At 39.9% G+C, this 17,244-nt stretch overlaps 2 protein-coding genes across 2 annotated transcripts; one reads left to right on the top strand and one right to left on the bottom strand.

The window, feature by feature from the left end:
* Positions 1 to 6: 6 nt before the first annotated feature.
* On the top strand, positions 7 to 5,148 carry LOC124685297 (ABC transporter G family member 45-like; the record flags this gene model as incomplete). The annotated part of the gene is given in 15 exon segments (XM_047219632.1): positions 7 to 171; positions 413 to 1,008; positions 1,094 to 1,254; positions 1,368 to 1,471; positions 1,566 to 1,725; positions 1,812 to 1,975; positions 2,064 to 2,310; positions 2,313 to 2,395; positions 2,479 to 2,769; positions 3,062 to 3,145; positions 3,215 to 3,348; positions 3,452 to 3,679; positions 3,766 to 3,937; positions 4,041 to 4,295; positions 4,530 to 5,148. Coding segments are annotated over 15 exon segments (3,114 nt in total), but the record flags the coding sequence as incomplete, so codon positions are not given.
* A 1,276-nt stretch (positions 5,149 to 6,424) lies between these two features.
* Positions 6,425 to 17,244, bottom strand: LOC124685296 (probable protein NAP1). The gene is made up of 23 exons (XM_047219631.1): positions 16,873 to 17,244; positions 16,719 to 16,793; positions 16,384 to 16,464; positions 16,223 to 16,303; positions 16,031 to 16,113; positions 15,330 to 15,414; positions 14,814 to 14,939; positions 14,599 to 14,706; positions 14,330 to 14,374; positions 14,107 to 14,249; positions 13,658 to 13,790; positions 13,268 to 13,372; positions 13,109 to 13,187; positions 12,120 to 12,313; positions 11,160 to 11,305; positions 10,744 to 10,825; positions 10,512 to 10,622; positions 10,060 to 10,185; positions 9,863 to 9,978; positions 9,685 to 9,781; positions 8,211 to 9,208; positions 7,787 to 7,996; positions 6,425 to 7,240 (listed from the first exon to the last, which is right to left on the bottom strand). The coding sequence occupies exons 1-23, from the start codon at positions 17,233 to 17,235 to the stop codon at positions 6,760 to 6,762; spliced, it is 4,068 nt and encodes a 1,355-aa protein (XP_047075587.1). The 5' UTR covers positions 17,236 to 17,244; the 3' UTR covers positions 6,425 to 6,759.

The following is a 17,244-nucleotide window of genomic DNA, read 5'->3' as shown; positions in this document are numbered from 1 at the left end:
ATTTCCTTGCTGCAACCACCTCCTGAGACATTGGAATTATTTGACGACATAATCCTTTTATGCGAGGGGCAAATTGTATATCATGGTCCACGAGAAAAAGCTACCGATTTCTTTGAAATTATGGGATTCAAATGCCCCAGCAGGAAGAATGTAGCTGATTTCCTTCAAGAGGTACTAGATTACAGACTCTGATAAAAAAGAACTATTAAACAAATAAATAGTGCTAGCAATTAATTACCATTTCCAAAATTAATGATCAGAAGAACTTAATGAAAACCTGAGCATTAATATCACCATGTGTAGCGTGCACTAGATGAGTCAGAGTCCAACGACATAATCCATTATTGTGTAATATGTACTCCTGGTGCATAATATGTAACAAACTGACAGCAACTTTTCTCTATTTGGCCAGGTGACATCGAAGATGGATCAAAAGCAATACTGGATTCGTGATGAAAATAAGTATCAATACCGGACAATTGAAAAATTTGCAGAATCCTTCCGTTCATCCTATCTCCCTCAACTTGTAGAAGACAATCACTGCAGGTCAAACAATACAGGAAAAGGAAAGGAGATTAAAACAAGTGCAAGTCGCAGGATCTCCACATGGAATACTTTCAAAGCATGCCTTTCAAGGGAAGTACTTCTTATGAAAAGAAACTCTCCACTTCATATATTCAAGATTGTACAGATAACTGTTCTTGCTTTGGTTATCTCAACGGTTTACGTGCGCACAAATATGAACCAGAAATCTGTACTTGATGCCAATAAGTACATGGGATCACTCTTTATAGCTGTTGTGATAGTGAACTTCAATGGCATGACTGAAATTGCAATGACAATAAAGCGACTCCCCACTTTCTACAAGCAAAGAGAGTTACTAGGATTGCCAGGATGGGCACTTCTTTCTTCAGCTTACCTTATCAGCCTCCCAATATCACTTTTAGAGACAGGTCTTTGGACCAGCTTAACCTACTATGTGATTGGCTACGCACCTTCTTTTCTCAGGTACTCTTCTTTGTCCATTCAGTATCTAATGACAATACAAGAATAATTTGGAATAGCAGAAAATAATTACCTTGCCCTCTTGCAGATTCATCCAGCATTTTCTGGTACTTTTTGCCATGCATCAAATGTCTATGGGCCTCTATCGTTTCTTAGCAGCGATAGGAAGAACACAAGTAATGGCCAACATGCTAGGCACTGCAGCTCTTATAGCAATCTACATATTTGGAGGCTTCGTCATATCAAAAGGTTAGATGTTTTAGCTCAGAATAACATAAGATGTATGTCAGCCCTGTAACAAACAGGACAGGTTTGACTTGTGTGTGTCCAAGAAGCTCATAAATTTTGCACACTGAAATCAGATAGTCTCCAACCATGGCTGCGCTGGGCAAATTGGACGTCCCCATTCACCTACGCACAGAATGCAATTGCCCTAAATGAGTTCCTTGACGAAAGATGGGCTATTGTAAGCAAGCATTTCAACTAACATTCTTGATCACATGTACATAACCCGTAGCAATTAGTTATCACCTGATCATGATGATCGTTCATGCTGACAGGAATTCTATTACGCAAATGCCAATACAGTTGGTGAAGCTATACTCAAGATCAGGGGGATGCTCACAGAGTGGCACTGGTACTGGATTTGTGTCAGCATTTTATTTGGATTCTCACTGGTCTTCAACATCCTCACTATATTTGCCCTGGAGTTCATGAACTGTACGTATATCGAGTTATCAAAACATCATAATTGATGAAACATAAATCGAACAAAAGAATCAATCCTGCTTGTTTATCATTTGCAGCTCCACACAAGCATCAAGTTAACATTGATGCCGTGAAGAAAAATACAGAGTGCAAAAACCAGAAAGTTGGAGCGGGCAATGCATCGGCTGGTCAAGTTATCCTCCCATTTCAGCCTCTTTCCCTTGTATTTGATCATATCAACTATTTTGTCGACATGCCAAAGGTAAGCTCTTGAGCACAGTGCCTGCCTTGCTGTATAGTTACATCAATTCCAGTCACTTGTGACCAAAAGTATGCATATCTTCCACCAGGAGATGATGAAGTATGGAGTAACAGAGAAAAAGCTTCAGCTGCTACAAGACGTCAGTGGTGTTTTCAGGCCAGGGGTGCTAACAGCTCTGATGGGGATCACAGGTGCAGGAAAGACAACATTGCTCGATGTTTTGGCTGGAAGGAAAACTGGAGGATATATTGAAGGTACTATTAGAATAGCAGGATACCCAAAGAAGCAGGAGACATTCTCAAGGATCTCTGGCTACTGTGAACAGAGTGACATCCACTCCCTAACCTCACTGTGCTTGAGTCACTGCAGTTTTCTGCATGGCTCCGCCTGCCTTCAAACGTTAAATCTCGCCAAAGAGATGTATGAGCATTGACCACTATCTTTATCATATTTGAAGATATATAGCAAAAGATCTCACAACATTTATGTTCAACATGTTTCAGATGTTTATAGACGAAGTCATGGACCTAGTCGAATTAACTGGATTGAAGAATTCCATGGTGGGCCTGGCAGGAGCAACTGGCCTGTCAGCAGATCAGCGAAAAAGGCTAACAATTGCTGTGGAGCTGGTAGCTAGTCCTTCCATTATATTTATGGATGAACCAACCACTGGCTTGGATGCCCGTGCTGCAGCAATTGTCATGAGAACAGTAAGAAAGACAGTTGACACTGGACGAACTGTTGTCTGCACAATTCATCAGCCAAGCATTGGGATATTTGAATCTTTTGATGAGGTACTGGAGTCTAAATTTTAAATAGATCAATAAATTCTACCGGAACAAGAAAAAATGGCCATGTGGTGTCAAGAACAAAGACTGATAAGAGTATCAAGCTTTTTATCACACAGAACTAAACTAGCATGATTCTTGACACAATAAAGCATCTAGTTAGCCCTCGCCCCTCAGATATCTTCTTATAGTAGCTTAGAAATAGCTAATGATAGTCAACTGGTCTTCTATATGAATATAGGATCACGAGTAAGTTAAATTACATTTCTGAACTAGAATTCAATTTGACTGATTGCAGCTTCTGCTTATGAAAAGAGGCGGTCAGATCATTTACAGTGGTTCATTAGGTCCACTATCCAGCAACATGATCAAATATTTCAAGGTAAGATTGCCTAATGTTAAATGTCTATTCACAAGGTAGCGACAAAAATACTAAATTGCTTTGTCACAGGCTATACCTGGTGTTCCTGGAATAAAACAGGGACAAAACCCAGCAGCATGGATGTTGGACATCAGTTCGCACACAACAGAATATGAGATTGGAGTGGACTACGCAGAAATTTATAAGAGCTCCTCATTATACAGGTAAGCCTGATACGATCATAAAGCTACAGAAAATGTACTGTTAACTGGTTTCAGCAATAGGGAAAAAAGATAAACACAATGACTATGTACCGTGTTTCTGCAGGGAGAACATGCTTCTAATTGATGAGATGGGGCAACCAGCGTCAAATACAGAGGATTTACATTTTCCACCTGGATACTGGCAAAACCTAAGGGTGCAGTGTATGGCTTGCCTGTGGAAACAAAGATGTGCATACTGGAAAAATTCAGAACACAATGTTGTCCGGTTCCTGAACACATTTGCTGTATCAATTATGTTTGGAATTGTATTCTGGAAAATTGGCTCAACCATGTAAGTAGGAATGACAACAAGCTTAATGATTTTCTTTCATGAGAACTTATCATGCCTAACTAGATCATGGTATTCCTATGCAACAGAAAACAAGAACAAGATTTATTCAACATACTAGGAATCGTATATGGATCAGCACTGTTTCTGGGCTTCATGAACTGCAGCATCTTACAGCCAGTTGTGGCAACAGAGAGAGTTGTTCTCTACCGAGAAAAGGCAGCAGGCATGTATTCTACCTTGCCCTACGCCATAGCTCAGGTATTGTTACTATCATTCTGTTCAAAGGCAAAAATAATAATAATCTAAACATAGGATGTTTTGGCATGTTCTTTAACCTTCAACGCTGGATTTATGTTTGCAGGTAGCAATTGAATTTCCTTACATGCTTGTCCAAGTGGCCATCTTTGCGTCAATCGTATACCCAATGATTGGGTTCCAGATGACCGCTGGCAAGTTCTTTTGGTTTGTCCTTTACATGGTGCTAAGCTTCATGTACTACACACTCTACGGGATGATGACAGTGGCACTAACACCTAACATTGAGATAGCTGCTGGATTGTCCTTCGTTATCTTCATCTTTTGGAACCTCTTCTCCGGCTTCATCATTGGAAGAGAGGTACTAGTCTCACTCCGCCGATTAACCCTGTAATCTTTGTGCTTCAATTACAATGCCCGCTAGAGGGAACAGTCTCAGACTAGGCCTCATGGAATTCCTATATAAACCGCTCATAGGTTGTTCATTTAATTCAGATTTTGGACTTCTCTTGAAAGTTAAAAATCAATTAGAACAAGAGAGAATAGATTGTGCATGCCTAACCTAACCAACAACTATGTGGCAACGTGGATGCAGCTGATCCCAATATGGTGGAGGTGGGTGTACTGGGCTAACCCAGCAGCGTGGACGGTGTACGGGCTCATGTTCTCTCAGCTGGGTGACCGGACAGAACTGATCCGTGTGCCAGGGCAACCAGACCAGACGGTGCGGCAGTTTCTCGAGGGATACCTTGGCCTCGAGGACCGCTACTTCAACCTTGTCACCTGCCTACACCTGGCCATCATCGCCCTCTTCGCCTTCCTCTTCTTCATCTCCATCAAGTACCTCAAGTTCCAGCGGAGGTAGCACAGACAGATTGAACTGCGAACTGCAGATACACTAATCAGAAAATCAACTTAAGTGTATAAAGCTAAGGGAAGGTAAACACCTATAAATAAGCAGAAGACCACAAGGATTTTGCTTCTGCAAGATAAAAATGATAAAGTAATATCATGATTTGTGTGAGCATTTGTATATGTATTGCTAGTAGAGCCTTACAGAATTGTTGTTATAGCTAGGTCGATGAACAAATCAAATTGCAAAGTGTACATGTGAGTAGGAAATGTAAAGCATATCAAAGTTCATTCAGGTGGGCATGTATGTATCATCTTGCAGTGTAAATCGCAATGGTAATGCAGCATATCATATTCAAGTACTTACTTTCCCGCAAAAAAAAAAAATATTCAAGTACTTACCGAATTGTGATCTTTGGCCTCCATGTTCCACTTGACATAGAGGCTCTAGAAAAATCATCCCCTTAAACTATAAAAGTGTGTATCAAGCGCAGGCACGACCTAGCGCCGATGTCCTGGCTGCCGCCACCGCCACGCGAAGCCTTGCGGTGGCGCTTCGCCCCGCCGCCCTGACACCTTGCGGTGGTACCCTGGAAGTAGCCACGAGGCCTAGACATGGCTGCCGCCGCTGCTCGAACTGGGTCGACACGAGGAATTCTGCATCAAAGAAGTGAGAAATCGAACCCTATTTTGAACTGAAATGCGAGATCCGTAGCAAATTATTACCTTCGTTGGAAAAAATGGATGGAAGAGGGAGCAACTATTCCTGGGGTTCAGTCGGAGGAGGCAGGAGTCACGCTCAGATTCTCTGAGAATCTGCGCCAGCGGGAGTCAATGGCAGCGGGGAAGGTGGAGCTTGTGCTGGATGCCCCTCTCTGTTTTCTTCGGAAATTCAGATAGCCTCACTCACGCACAGCGGCACAGGACAGAACTGAACATCGTGATTCGTGAGCGCTACAGAAACATCTACAATTCAGAGATTGACTATTAACCCTGAGCAATGTTTTTTTGTGCTCTGTCTAAAAAATTCAGTAAGTCATATTTTCTTCATGCTAAGAAATTAAGGAATCTTTTTCGAGAAAAAGCAATGACAATGCGTTTCTTTTCATTGCATACAAGAGTTTGTCACAGTTTCACACACCTAGGCTTTTTTACAGTTTGGCGTTACAAATGATCAATGGACATCCCAGTCTGCAGGTAAGAAATTAAGGAATCTTCAAAAGCAACGTTTTGTACCTGAATCGGTTGCATCTGGATGTCTCTGACCTGGGCATGAATGTCACCAAGCTGCCGCTTCTTTTTTCTTACACCATATTTTCAGAGTTCCTGCAAGATTATTGGTGCGGGCATGGGAAGGCCAATTGGCCCAAGATCTCCAGAAAGAATTAGCTGTTCTTCGAAAGTACTGCAAAGTCCAACGGTTCTCAAACTTGAAATTCGACTTAGGTATACAAAATTGAGAATCATTGGAAATTAAAATGGGGGCACAGGGGCATACATCACTTCTTTACATTGCCAGAACAAGAGCCTGAATATTCTTCAGGTCACCCATTAAATATCACTGGCTCAAAGGATAATACAGTATAACAATAGTAGCAAAAACCTGTCAAAGAAATGTAAAAAAGGCACATATCGTAATATAATCAATTACACTAAACAAACATTATTATTACTAGTACACTTCACACGCAAGCCTGCACAGACCAGTTCTGCCAACGGTGTGGCCGAGCCTGAATATCAAGCAAATATTACAGGAGGGGTTGCATTTGTTACAGGAAAACTATAGGTACATACTACATACAACTAGAATAGACCTTCCTGTGTTCTCAAGATGTTAACAAACTACAAAGAATGCACATCTGCTCGAGCATGATCTATTATCTCAGAGTACTAAATACAGTGCTTGCATTTCTCTCAAGGCAAGCGCAGACGATGGTGGTGCTGTGAAAAAGAAAAAAGAAAAACTAAAAAGGCTATTTGTAGGACAGAGGGCCAGATCTTGACACAGCAAACCTCTGCAGTGAGCTAGATCCATGGCTTCCAGAGCTTGAACCCTCTACGAACTTTGCTTTCCTGCTCGTGCCGTAGTCGAGCGGCCCGGAACGCCTCATGCTTTGCAGCTGCCTCTCTCCGGTTCTCCGATCCGCTTCGTAGCCGCCATCGTGCTGGGAGCCAGATGAGCTGTGGTACCCTGACTCAAAAGTATGAGACCTGGGTGTCGTGTCCGGACGGCTGGGCCTCGCTGATGGGGACGCGTGCGCCAGAGAGATCAGAGGCGACTGCCTTGGGGATGGGTCCATTTGTTCTGAAGCCATCTGTGAAGCTCCGTACAGCTGGTGATAGATCGAACGTAGAATGGTGTAAGGGATGTGAGCTTCTAAGGTGCTCCTTGGGAGGTACGGGGACAGCTCACAGAGTTGATCGAGGAATATTAGCTTTGGAACAATGTGCGGTCTGCATTAAGGTCATATAAAATCATCAAAAAAGGGACAAGGATCATCAAAAGCACATTGTATGTAACCAACACGGACTGCAAAACCATTAGCACAGAAAAAATCTGGTTTGTCAGTCAATAAATAGCATTGCTACGAGGAAATCAGGAATGTTTATATCCTCCAAAGCAAACTGGAAACGATAGTCTTACCTGCCTAGATGGTATGTAACATATCAGCTGATTTTAGTTTTTGCATAAATGACTACTAAAAAATAGAATATACTTTTTTAAATATGAAGTGTATCATTATCATGCTGGGCAGCATACTAACACTAAACAGTAAACAATACGCCATGTCTGGCTTTACACCTAGAATAGGTGTCGCATCTAGTGCACCGTCTATCATGACCATATCATGACCAGGATTCGACACCAATACTTGCAGTTTTATACTCCTAGCAAACAAAATGATGTGCACCAAAGTGCTGCAGGAACAGGTACCACTGGATGTATAGTACAAATTCATTTACAACTTTGAAACAAAAAGGACAGACCAAGTATATTACCTGCTAGTGTTATTCCAGGAGTCCAGGACAATCCCTGCAGACAATTTTACATACAGTTGCATAGCAGATTTAATATTTGACTCAGCTGATGCACGGCTCAGTAATTCGGGCTCTTGCAGCTCATCTGTATGACCATTTGAAAGAGAATTCATTCGTTGTTCCTTTGCTATCCTGGTATATTCACTCCCTCCAACCACAGCACTGATACACCTGTACAAACACCAGATGAGTCATATGAAACTTGGAATTATCAATAATAGCATGTATGCCTTCTATCATGCCACAACAATGTGTGTACGCTATGAGAATCTTTAGAAAATTAGAGTTGTACATGCTAATTATAGTGTCGTATTATAATTTCCAGCAAAAATAACCCTGTTGGAGTCATGCTTAACCATTACTCCATTAGGAACCAACTTCTTACCTTGCTAGGCAGTGCAAATTATTACTGAAGCCACCTGTATTGACATCATAAACAGCACTGCTCCACATGTTGGACACCATAAATGCAGAACAAAGATATGGAAGTAGGATCCAAGAATTATCATTAGCAGAATTATATTCTGCCAGAATAGAATGCACCCACTCAGCATCATGTTTGTCCCCAACACCAACACTGCTTGCAACCCTTCTGAGTCTAATGATCTCATTTTTATCAGGTACCTCTTCTGGCAACTGCGTAGTCAATCCCTTGAGTAGAGAATATATGAGAGGTACTTTCTCTTCGAGAACCGCTCCGACAGCCTCTACCAACAGCTCACGAAAAGTTATTGCCTGCCCTGCCTGGATACAGAAGTCAGCCAAAGTTTCAATATCAATTATCTGCTTTAGATTTGCATCTCTTTCAATCCTATCACCAGAATTTACACTTCCAGCCAGGCCTTCTAACGCATCACGGTTCGACCTCAGTGCGGAATCGATGCAGTTTAATAGAGCAGAAGTATGTTCCTTTAGCATCTTATCCATTCTATCAATTCCATAACCACCAAAAAGACGAACAAGTGCTTTGAGTTCTCTTTTATCTGTAAATGATTCCGCTAAATATCCACCACCAATGGGCTGTGAGCTCCTGAAGCAATTATGAGTTGCATCAAAAACAACTCCAGTGCGAGATGCATCCCGTACTATGTTCTCAATGTACCAATTGCATATTATCTCTATGGCAGATCCTCCCCCATTTGTCTCTACTGGTCTATCAAATACTTGCAGGTTTGAAAACAACCCAGTAAAACTCTCTGCTAGGAGCACTTCCCGTATACCTTCAGTAAGGTCCATACTGATATGCTGCTCTGCTAGATGGATGATGCTCAAGTGTCTTCTTAAGAGAGATTCAATGATTGATGGTCGCTGAAGGCAGTTATCAGTTCGAATGATGTTATGGAACCTTCTCCTAAAATTTCCTATGATGCAGTCTCTCATGTACTGTGAAACAAAAAAAAAGTATAAAAAGTAAGTCAAACAAGGACACTTACATACTTACTGTCAGAAACAAATAACATAAGTAATAATTTCTGGAAACAAAGATAATCATTAAGACAAAAAAGTGGACTGACCTTCCAGAATAAGTTATCTGTATTGTGCAGTTATTTGTTCTTTTACAAATATTATGTTACAGGAGAATAATAATATCCCAGGTATGTTCACAACAACAAAAAGGCTAATAGCTTCATAGTCATGTACAACCATCTGTTACCATTACCACATACCGTAAAACATCTACAGTGCCAATCTAAGGTGAAGTAAATAGACTGTAACCTCAAAATTCTCTTCATTTCAACCACGGAAAGAGGTAACTCAAAGAAGTCCTTAATATAAAAAGAAGTGATAGTTGACAAATGTACTGTGGAATAGCAAAAGAGGATCCAAAAGGCAAAAATAGAGGAGCATAAACTACAAACCTCCCGGAGAACAAAAACATGGTTGAGAACACAAATAGGCTCCATGTCATTCAGCACAGAACATAGACTTGTCAGCCTTTGCATAGCAGCTTCGAGCCTATTTTTGTACATTCACAATTAAAGTTATGGGAACCCAATATATATTTAAATAATAATGGGAAGTAGCAAAGTGACTGACATCTTAACTGATGAACTATTATCAGGATAGCTCTCATTCCCTGGTGCTAACAAGCCTGGAACAGCTTTGACTCTTGTTGCATTATTCAATCGTAGAGCTGCCTGCTCCGGTGAAAGCTGAAGAGTTCGTAAGCGAGAGCATTAAGTACGCAGCCCACAAATAGCTGAAACATCAATATGAGCTCAGAAATTATCTACCTGCATCTCCAATGAGCCAAACCCACCCTCTGCATCAAGAATATTTATTAAACCCTCCAGTCCACCCATGATAGACTCGATAAGGGATTCGACGTATGAGATAGAATCTCTGCCGATCTTGTTAACCTGCGTTAATGCAGTAGTCAATATAGAGAGGTGTGGTTGATATATAGTTCAGGAATGTTAACATTTATTAACATCAATAGTTGAACTGTACTTATAGAAAGATTTTAATTCGCATAATTACTGCTGTCCACCTCCATTACAGTTTTCTGTTTTCAAGATCGGAGGGAGTACTATTAAAGGTCCATGTTCAAGAAAAGATCAACCAATATGCATTGCCTTCTCCTTTCACAATTTGTTGTAGCTGGCCATTTTGCAAAAGCACATCTTCACGTTGCAATAAGCAGCATAATAATGATCAAAGTGACATAGTGAGTTGAAATACTAACCTCTTCAGGAATAATTGCAGAAGCACATTCTGGAAAACTGCAAGCTGCTCCGAGCCACGCGCAACAATGTTGTGGACGGCCTTCTGGACCAAACATTGTGTTTCTGAAGACCTGCAAGATTCCAGAAAAAAATCAACTAGCTAACACCAAGAAAAGTCTCTAGTTACTTGAAAGGAAATAAAAAAGCAAATATTGTTAATAGATAGCAAATATAAACAAATATTACACTTACAGTTGTAAGATGCTGATGATAAAAGTACAGTTTTTTAAGACTTCCATGTTTGGAAAGTTGGCTCTCAAGTTCGTCGACGCATCTGTAAGGCAATTTAATTCTGGTGAGATACAGACTTCTAGAAGAATTTAGATCTCAGGATCCACATTATTTATGGAAGCAACTACACAATTTACCCTAAGATTAGTGCCAGAGCAACATTAAGACAGGTGCATGTTATGAGAAACTAGCTATGATCATATTATGTGGATTAGCATTAGCTTGCCCTGATTATTAAATGGTGCAAGAAATTCAGATAGTTTATTGCAATTCCGGTGAATACTATTGCTAATTTCAAAGTTACAAGCTAAGAAAAAACTGCATCATGTGTGTCAAGATATTGAACTATTCAATTCAAATCAGTAGCTGTCGATCACCTAGACCAACTGTATGCAGCATTGCCTTCTGAGACCAGGCCCTCCTTCCCAGTAGACACAGTAGCCTTCTCCAAGTGCCTTATATTTATAGAGGATCGTGAAGATGTGACAATCATCAAAATGGATAGCCAGTGCTTCCGCAAATCCTGTGCCGTTAGATTAACAGGTTTAGCAAATCCTAAATGTAAACTCTATGAAATATCTAGCATGTGTACATATACAGTTAGTGCATTGGTTTCCTTGTCAAAATCACAAGTACTGATATTTTCAGTTATTACTTTCTTGAATGCTCAGTGTTACGTGCATCAAAGGAACCACGACAAAAGCATTGCCATGGTTTTTCTTGCATACTTCAATCCTTGGCATGTACAAGTTACAATAAGCAGTGAGTAATGGTGTTTACGTTCGCCATTTATTACAATACAAGGATCAGAATGTACTAGGCCAGGATAACATGATTAAATGATGACATCGTTAACAAATAAATAATGGAAAAACTTATCACCCACAAAGGAGAAAAACTAAATTTAAAGACAAGCAAGCGAGCTCTTTTTATGTGTAGATCCCAGCAATAGTACTCTTAAGAAAATTGTCCCTGTCATCATGTATGTTGAAGTGAAAACCTTGAACTACAGAGCCCAATGCTTTGGGTTACAGAGTCTAGAAAAACCTTGAACTACATAAAGGACTGTAGCAACAAGATGTGACAGAAAACTGGAGAGAATTTGTTAAGACACTGAAAGATCCTGATTATACAGTAAGTTGGTTATTTGCTCTGCAACTTACGAAAAACTAGAAACACAAGACTAACTTCAAAAAAAATTTAACATAAGATTGTGCTGGTGCGCAAGTGCGCACCTGCATGTCTGTGTACGTCCATCAGTTATACAAGGTAAATATTGGTAGAGTTAGCTCATGTGACGACTTTAATTCACAAAATAATCTCAGGGAGATACTTACAGTTAAGTCACAAGTAATAGCAGGGACATTCTCCCCTTGAGTCTTTGGAATGTTCTCCAGACAATGGAGAACTTGCTGGAACAGGCCCTTGAGTGTAGCATCTAAGTCAAGAGCAACCATGCCTGGGGTACCAAGTAAGAACCGTATTCTTCCAGCACAAGATGATAAGTATGATAATGCATAACCTTTTATAGCTGCAAAGAGAACATATTAAAGAATGTGGTAAGGATCACTGTCTTATATCATTAATTTACCAGATACCTTTATGCAGTATTCTTTATTGTCCAACAGTAACTGAATGTACAACAGTAACAAGGAACAACTTCCAAACATTGAAATTCATAACTTTCTTGAGGGCATATATAAAATTCCATTATCCAATTATTGTCACCTCTTACTAGTATTAAATGCAAGATTTCAACACAGACAGCTCCTTAAATTTCTACATGAAATAACAGCCCGTAGCAAGGATATTTTCGTTTGCAGATTAGAACGGCACTTTCCACAACATTTTAGTTGAGGGAGATATGAAATATTAGAAACATGGTATTGTCCAAATACATCCAAGATTCCCTTTGCAACTCTAACAGAAGGTCATGGTTTTTTTTCTCAACAGAGAATCCTAACAACAGCCAAAATAGACACGCAACCTAAAAATATGAATTGGCAGAGAAATCTAGGAATATCTTGCTGCAACTACTTATGGAAAAATCGTATCAAAATTAGGGTTTCGGAAAAAGGAATAGAAAGGAAAATAGTTAAGCATACTATGACACAAAAATTCTCCAAGCAAATTATGTAAGATATGAGAGGCTCTAAGAAACGAAGCTCGCAAGCATTATTTGACCAAGAATGAACCCTAACAAATATGTTTAAGATATTAAGTACAAGAAGGTGCATAAATGTTGGTTTCTTCTGATATAACATTCTTAAGATAAATAATCATGCATGATTTCCCTACAGCACATAGCATAGAAGAAAATAAGAACCTGCTATATATTTACGGACCAGGCAACAAAGTTTGCCCATTCCATCCAATATGAAGCCAATGGTTGGGTCAGTTGCATCCTGGAAGTTTTGATGACAAAGTTAGAAAGGAAAGACACAAAGATTAAGATCTCCAAGACAAAATGAACGAAATTACTAACAATGTCAACAGTTCTCCCTCGAGTAGATTTTGATGACGCAATCCCTACATGTTGGAAGTACCAAACCACCTCACATTGTGCCAAAGCAAGAGCAGAAAATACCATCTGCAAGAATTTTGGCATCATGAGATAGTACAGACAACTGACCCAAATTTAGCTCAATTTTTATACAGCCCCTTTTTTGATAAACTAAATTACTTATAAGTATAGATAATTCTCGTATGGCTTTCATGATAACTTTTTGCTGCTCTTAGTCACCAAGACACATAAGCGTTAACACTCGAAGAGACTAATATATACAGATATCGTCAAGACATCATTCAAATGTTAATATCAGAAAAAGATTCCTTTGCAAGCTTATATATTACTATATAGATATTGGTACCAAACCTGAATATTGGGCGCCAGGAGGCTAGGTTGATCTGTGAAAAATAATACCATCCTTCCAACTTCCTGTTTAAGAAGAATTCTCCTTTCATGATGTATGGCATCACATGACACCAATGCTTGCTCATGCACTTCCCTGCAGTAAGTCAACACAACACATAAATAGGTGTGACGTAAAAGGAAATGATAGGCACGAGGAGGAAACCTTTACTTAGTAACTAAATCCCCTGCGGATGCAGGTCAAGACAACACCACCAGAAACATTTCACCTCTTATGCAGAGAGAATCTCAGAATTTGTGGCAAGCGGAAATGACAGGAATATGCACACAACTTTCAATAAATCATTGAAGGTAAATGGCTCAAATTCACCGAAAAGGCCAAATCCTTTCTGTTTCAAGCAATCTCAGAGCATAGGACAAAGTAGGGGAGATGAGGTTGTGAAGAGACATACGTTAACATCTTCTCAACTTGTTTCGCAATATTGTATTCCATATCAGATTCCTTTTGTTTAGTACGTCCAGATTTGGCCATTCTCTTCGATTCTAAAACTTTTGGAAGGACATAATGTTGATAGTTCTCATGAAGTAAGATGTACTACATAAACAAATGAAATGTCAAATTAGTATAGCAAACAACAAAAACTAACAGTAGCATCACATGAATTTTGATTTCACCTCATCTCTGAACAGAGGGAGTACTAAGTTCTCTTTAAGAACAACCTGAAGAACACAAAAGTTAAATGAATTACAGGATAACAGGATACAACATAAGTAGTACAATGATAAAGTTCTCTAGAAAAACACGACGAGGTATGTTCCAGCATGAGTGTCTGAGTGAGTGTGTAAGGTGGTACAGACGGAAAACCATGAAACGACATATCAACTATAGAGTTTGCATGTGTCAAGCACAGCAAATAACAAAAGAAAAAAAAAACAGAATGTACCATTGCGACATCTATGCTGGTCACCCGAAGTAGTTCATCAGGACAAACAAGATATCCAAGAAGAACCCATTCACGATATGATGTCACATTAGCCAGATCTTGGGCCCTCTGGGAAGATGTTAACACTCAGATTTAAATACTCTTACATGATGGCACTCGGCCAAAAAAGAAAAGTACACGATTCATCTCTAGTCAGTGTCTACGAAAGAACTAACCATGGGATGAGCAGAGTTTGTAAGGATGTCAGGATACCGCGGATGAAATGGACTGAGGAACCCTTCATTTCTTAACTTCTTGGTATCAGTTGAAAGAAAGATAATCGGGCCAACAGCCTCTAGAACCTGAGGGTAGAAAAACATATAGTGAAAGTAAAAGGGTGAACAAAAAGTAATGCATATGCAATAAAAGTACATAGCAAAGGAGATATGGAATCAAATGAAACACATGTGACATAAAGAATGCTGGTTAACATGAACAGATCACAGAAGAACCCAACCAAACAGAACAGATTATAGATCAAAATAATTAGCATTACAAATATGTTCTAGACAATCCTGACTGTGAATCCAAGAACAGTTTCTACAATGCTTTCCAAAATCATGGACTCATAGCCTTGAGTGACAGAGGAAGGAGACTTGCAGGGCTAATAACTTAGGGAGAAAACTTCACGGTAACTCATAAGCTTCACTTCCTAGTTATTACTATTGGAATGCACAAGCAGATGGTATCACCTCGCCAATACGTGGGCTCACAAAATTGAGATCTTCGTGCAATCCCTTCACAGGTGGATCGTAAGAATCTACAAACTGAACCAACCTGCACACAATAACATATTTAGAATTTAAGAAGATGTGAGTAAAAAAGGAGTTACATAACAGGATTTTTTTCGCTTAGTTTGATAAAATTTGTGAAGCTATCGGACCCAACAATAGATATCGCTGAGATCCATTTCAACTTCAATTGCAAGTGCATAAGTTGTATTCCTAACAATCATAAGATTAATATGTTAAAACAAGCACCGCTAATGATATTTAAATTTCGTAAAACAGATTCATGTGTGTATATTTGTGGATAAGCTACGGAAGTGCCAGCAATTCTGCTCTGAAAAGGCAGTACATTCTGGAATTCAAATTATGAATCCTATATTGATTGCCAACATGTTAGTTTTTTACTTTTTTTTACTTTGGGAAGTAATCAATTCTCATATACATTGTTTAAGCAATTAATTTATTTGTTCAGTATGTAAGCGTGAATTGTTTAAGCAATTAATATATATGTTATGCATGTGATACTACAATATTAGCAGCTGAAACAAATAAATTTGTTAAGCCAACTAGAACAAAAAAAAAAATACGCCATAATACAAAAAAAAGTTTTGAAAGGTGGTGAGCACTTGTATTTACTACAACTTTTAGTACCCTTACCACCTTACCGATGATAAAACTCCCAATCACGTCCACCCTTTAGCATGATGTGCAAGATGTTGTAAACCTGGAGGATCATCTTTCTTGGTATCTATCAATTAGAACACCAGGCAGCATTATGTTAGTATAATAGAAATGGATACAGGGTATCCGGAGCGGTTACATATTTCAGTCAAGGACAGGATGAAGGTTTAAATTACCTTGTCGGAGAAAAGGTTGACTCGCACAAATGAGCAAATTAGATCCATAAAAGCATGAAGAATCAGAGAGTTCTGATGTGGCTGTGAAAAATAGTGGAAATGCCGTTATTTACGGATGAATAAACGATAGGATGTTACTTCAGGCAAGACTATTTCCTTACCAGCAAGGTTATGACCGTGCTACTCAGATCCAAAATTAGTCGCAGAACTTGTTCACGAAATTCCAGCAAATCAAGAAGCAACTAGTGATGTGAAAATGAAAAGAAAATTAGTCAAATGTGGAAATAACAACAGAAGTACAATGCACATGTGTATGCCTTTTCTTCAATGTAGAAGTGTAGTATACTAAAGATTAATTTCCACTAGACACATTGTACTGAAATAGAATAGTTGAAAAAGTGTACCGGATTGCAGCATTTAATTGATTAGCCAACAGAAGAAAACATTTTTACCATGCATGTACAGTTAACTGGTAAAGTTTGTAGTTGGCACATACCATGACCCATTGCTCCAGGTTCCGCATGTAACCTTCCGCGTTCTCATTCAGAGCATCAAGCGCAAACTTGTCTACCTGCAAAGCAGAATGCCATAGCATAACATTAAGCAAAATTCCAGGTCGAAAGAGACATCCGGGCGATTAAAATTCTGACCTTCTCAAGCTGCAGCTTGTTGGGATGCTCCGGGAACTTCTTGGACAAGGTGGTGCAGATTTTGGGGAAGTTCGGCATGACGCCAGCCTTCCAGAACGCGTCCGAGAAGGTGTGCGTGTTTGGATCTGGGTAGTCCAGGACGCTGTTGAGCCTGTACATCTTGGCCAGCAAGCCCTCGGCGACCTTGGAGAGCTGCACCACCGGCTCCATCTGCAGATGCCTCGGCCCGCCGCTCGCGGGCCCGTCGACGCTCGTGGCCCGCCAGCTCGCTGACGCCGAGGGAGACGGCTCCTCGGCGGCCAGGTACTCCGACCACCGCGGCACGCTGTCCACCTCCTTGGATTTGAACGAGACGTGCGCCATCTCCGGACT

Source organism: Lolium rigidum, chromosome 1 (genome assembly GCF_022539505.1).
Source record: "Lolium rigidum isolate FL_2022 chromosome 1, APGP_CSIRO_Lrig_0.1, whole genome shotgun sequence".
Lineage (NCBI taxonomy): Eukaryota > Viridiplantae > Streptophyta > Magnoliopsida > Poales > Poaceae > Lolium > Lolium rigidum.
This window is presented reverse-complemented; position numbering and strand designations above follow the sequence as displayed.

Bases quoted from the DNA above. Each gene is read 5' to 3' on its own strand.
- LOC124685296 (XM_047219631.1), bottom strand. From the start codon at position 17,235: ATGGCGCACGTCTCGTTCAAATCCAAGGAGGTGGACAGCGTGCCGCGG. The intron at 14,707-14,813 runs GTTAGTTCTTTC...ACATCTTCCCAG, and splicing joins CAAACTCTGCTCATCCCATG to AGGGCCCAAGATCTGGCTAA. The intron at 7,241-7,786 runs GTAATATACTTG...ACCTTAATGCAG, and splicing joins TCCTGGAATAACACTAGCAG to ACCGCACATTGTTCCAAAGC.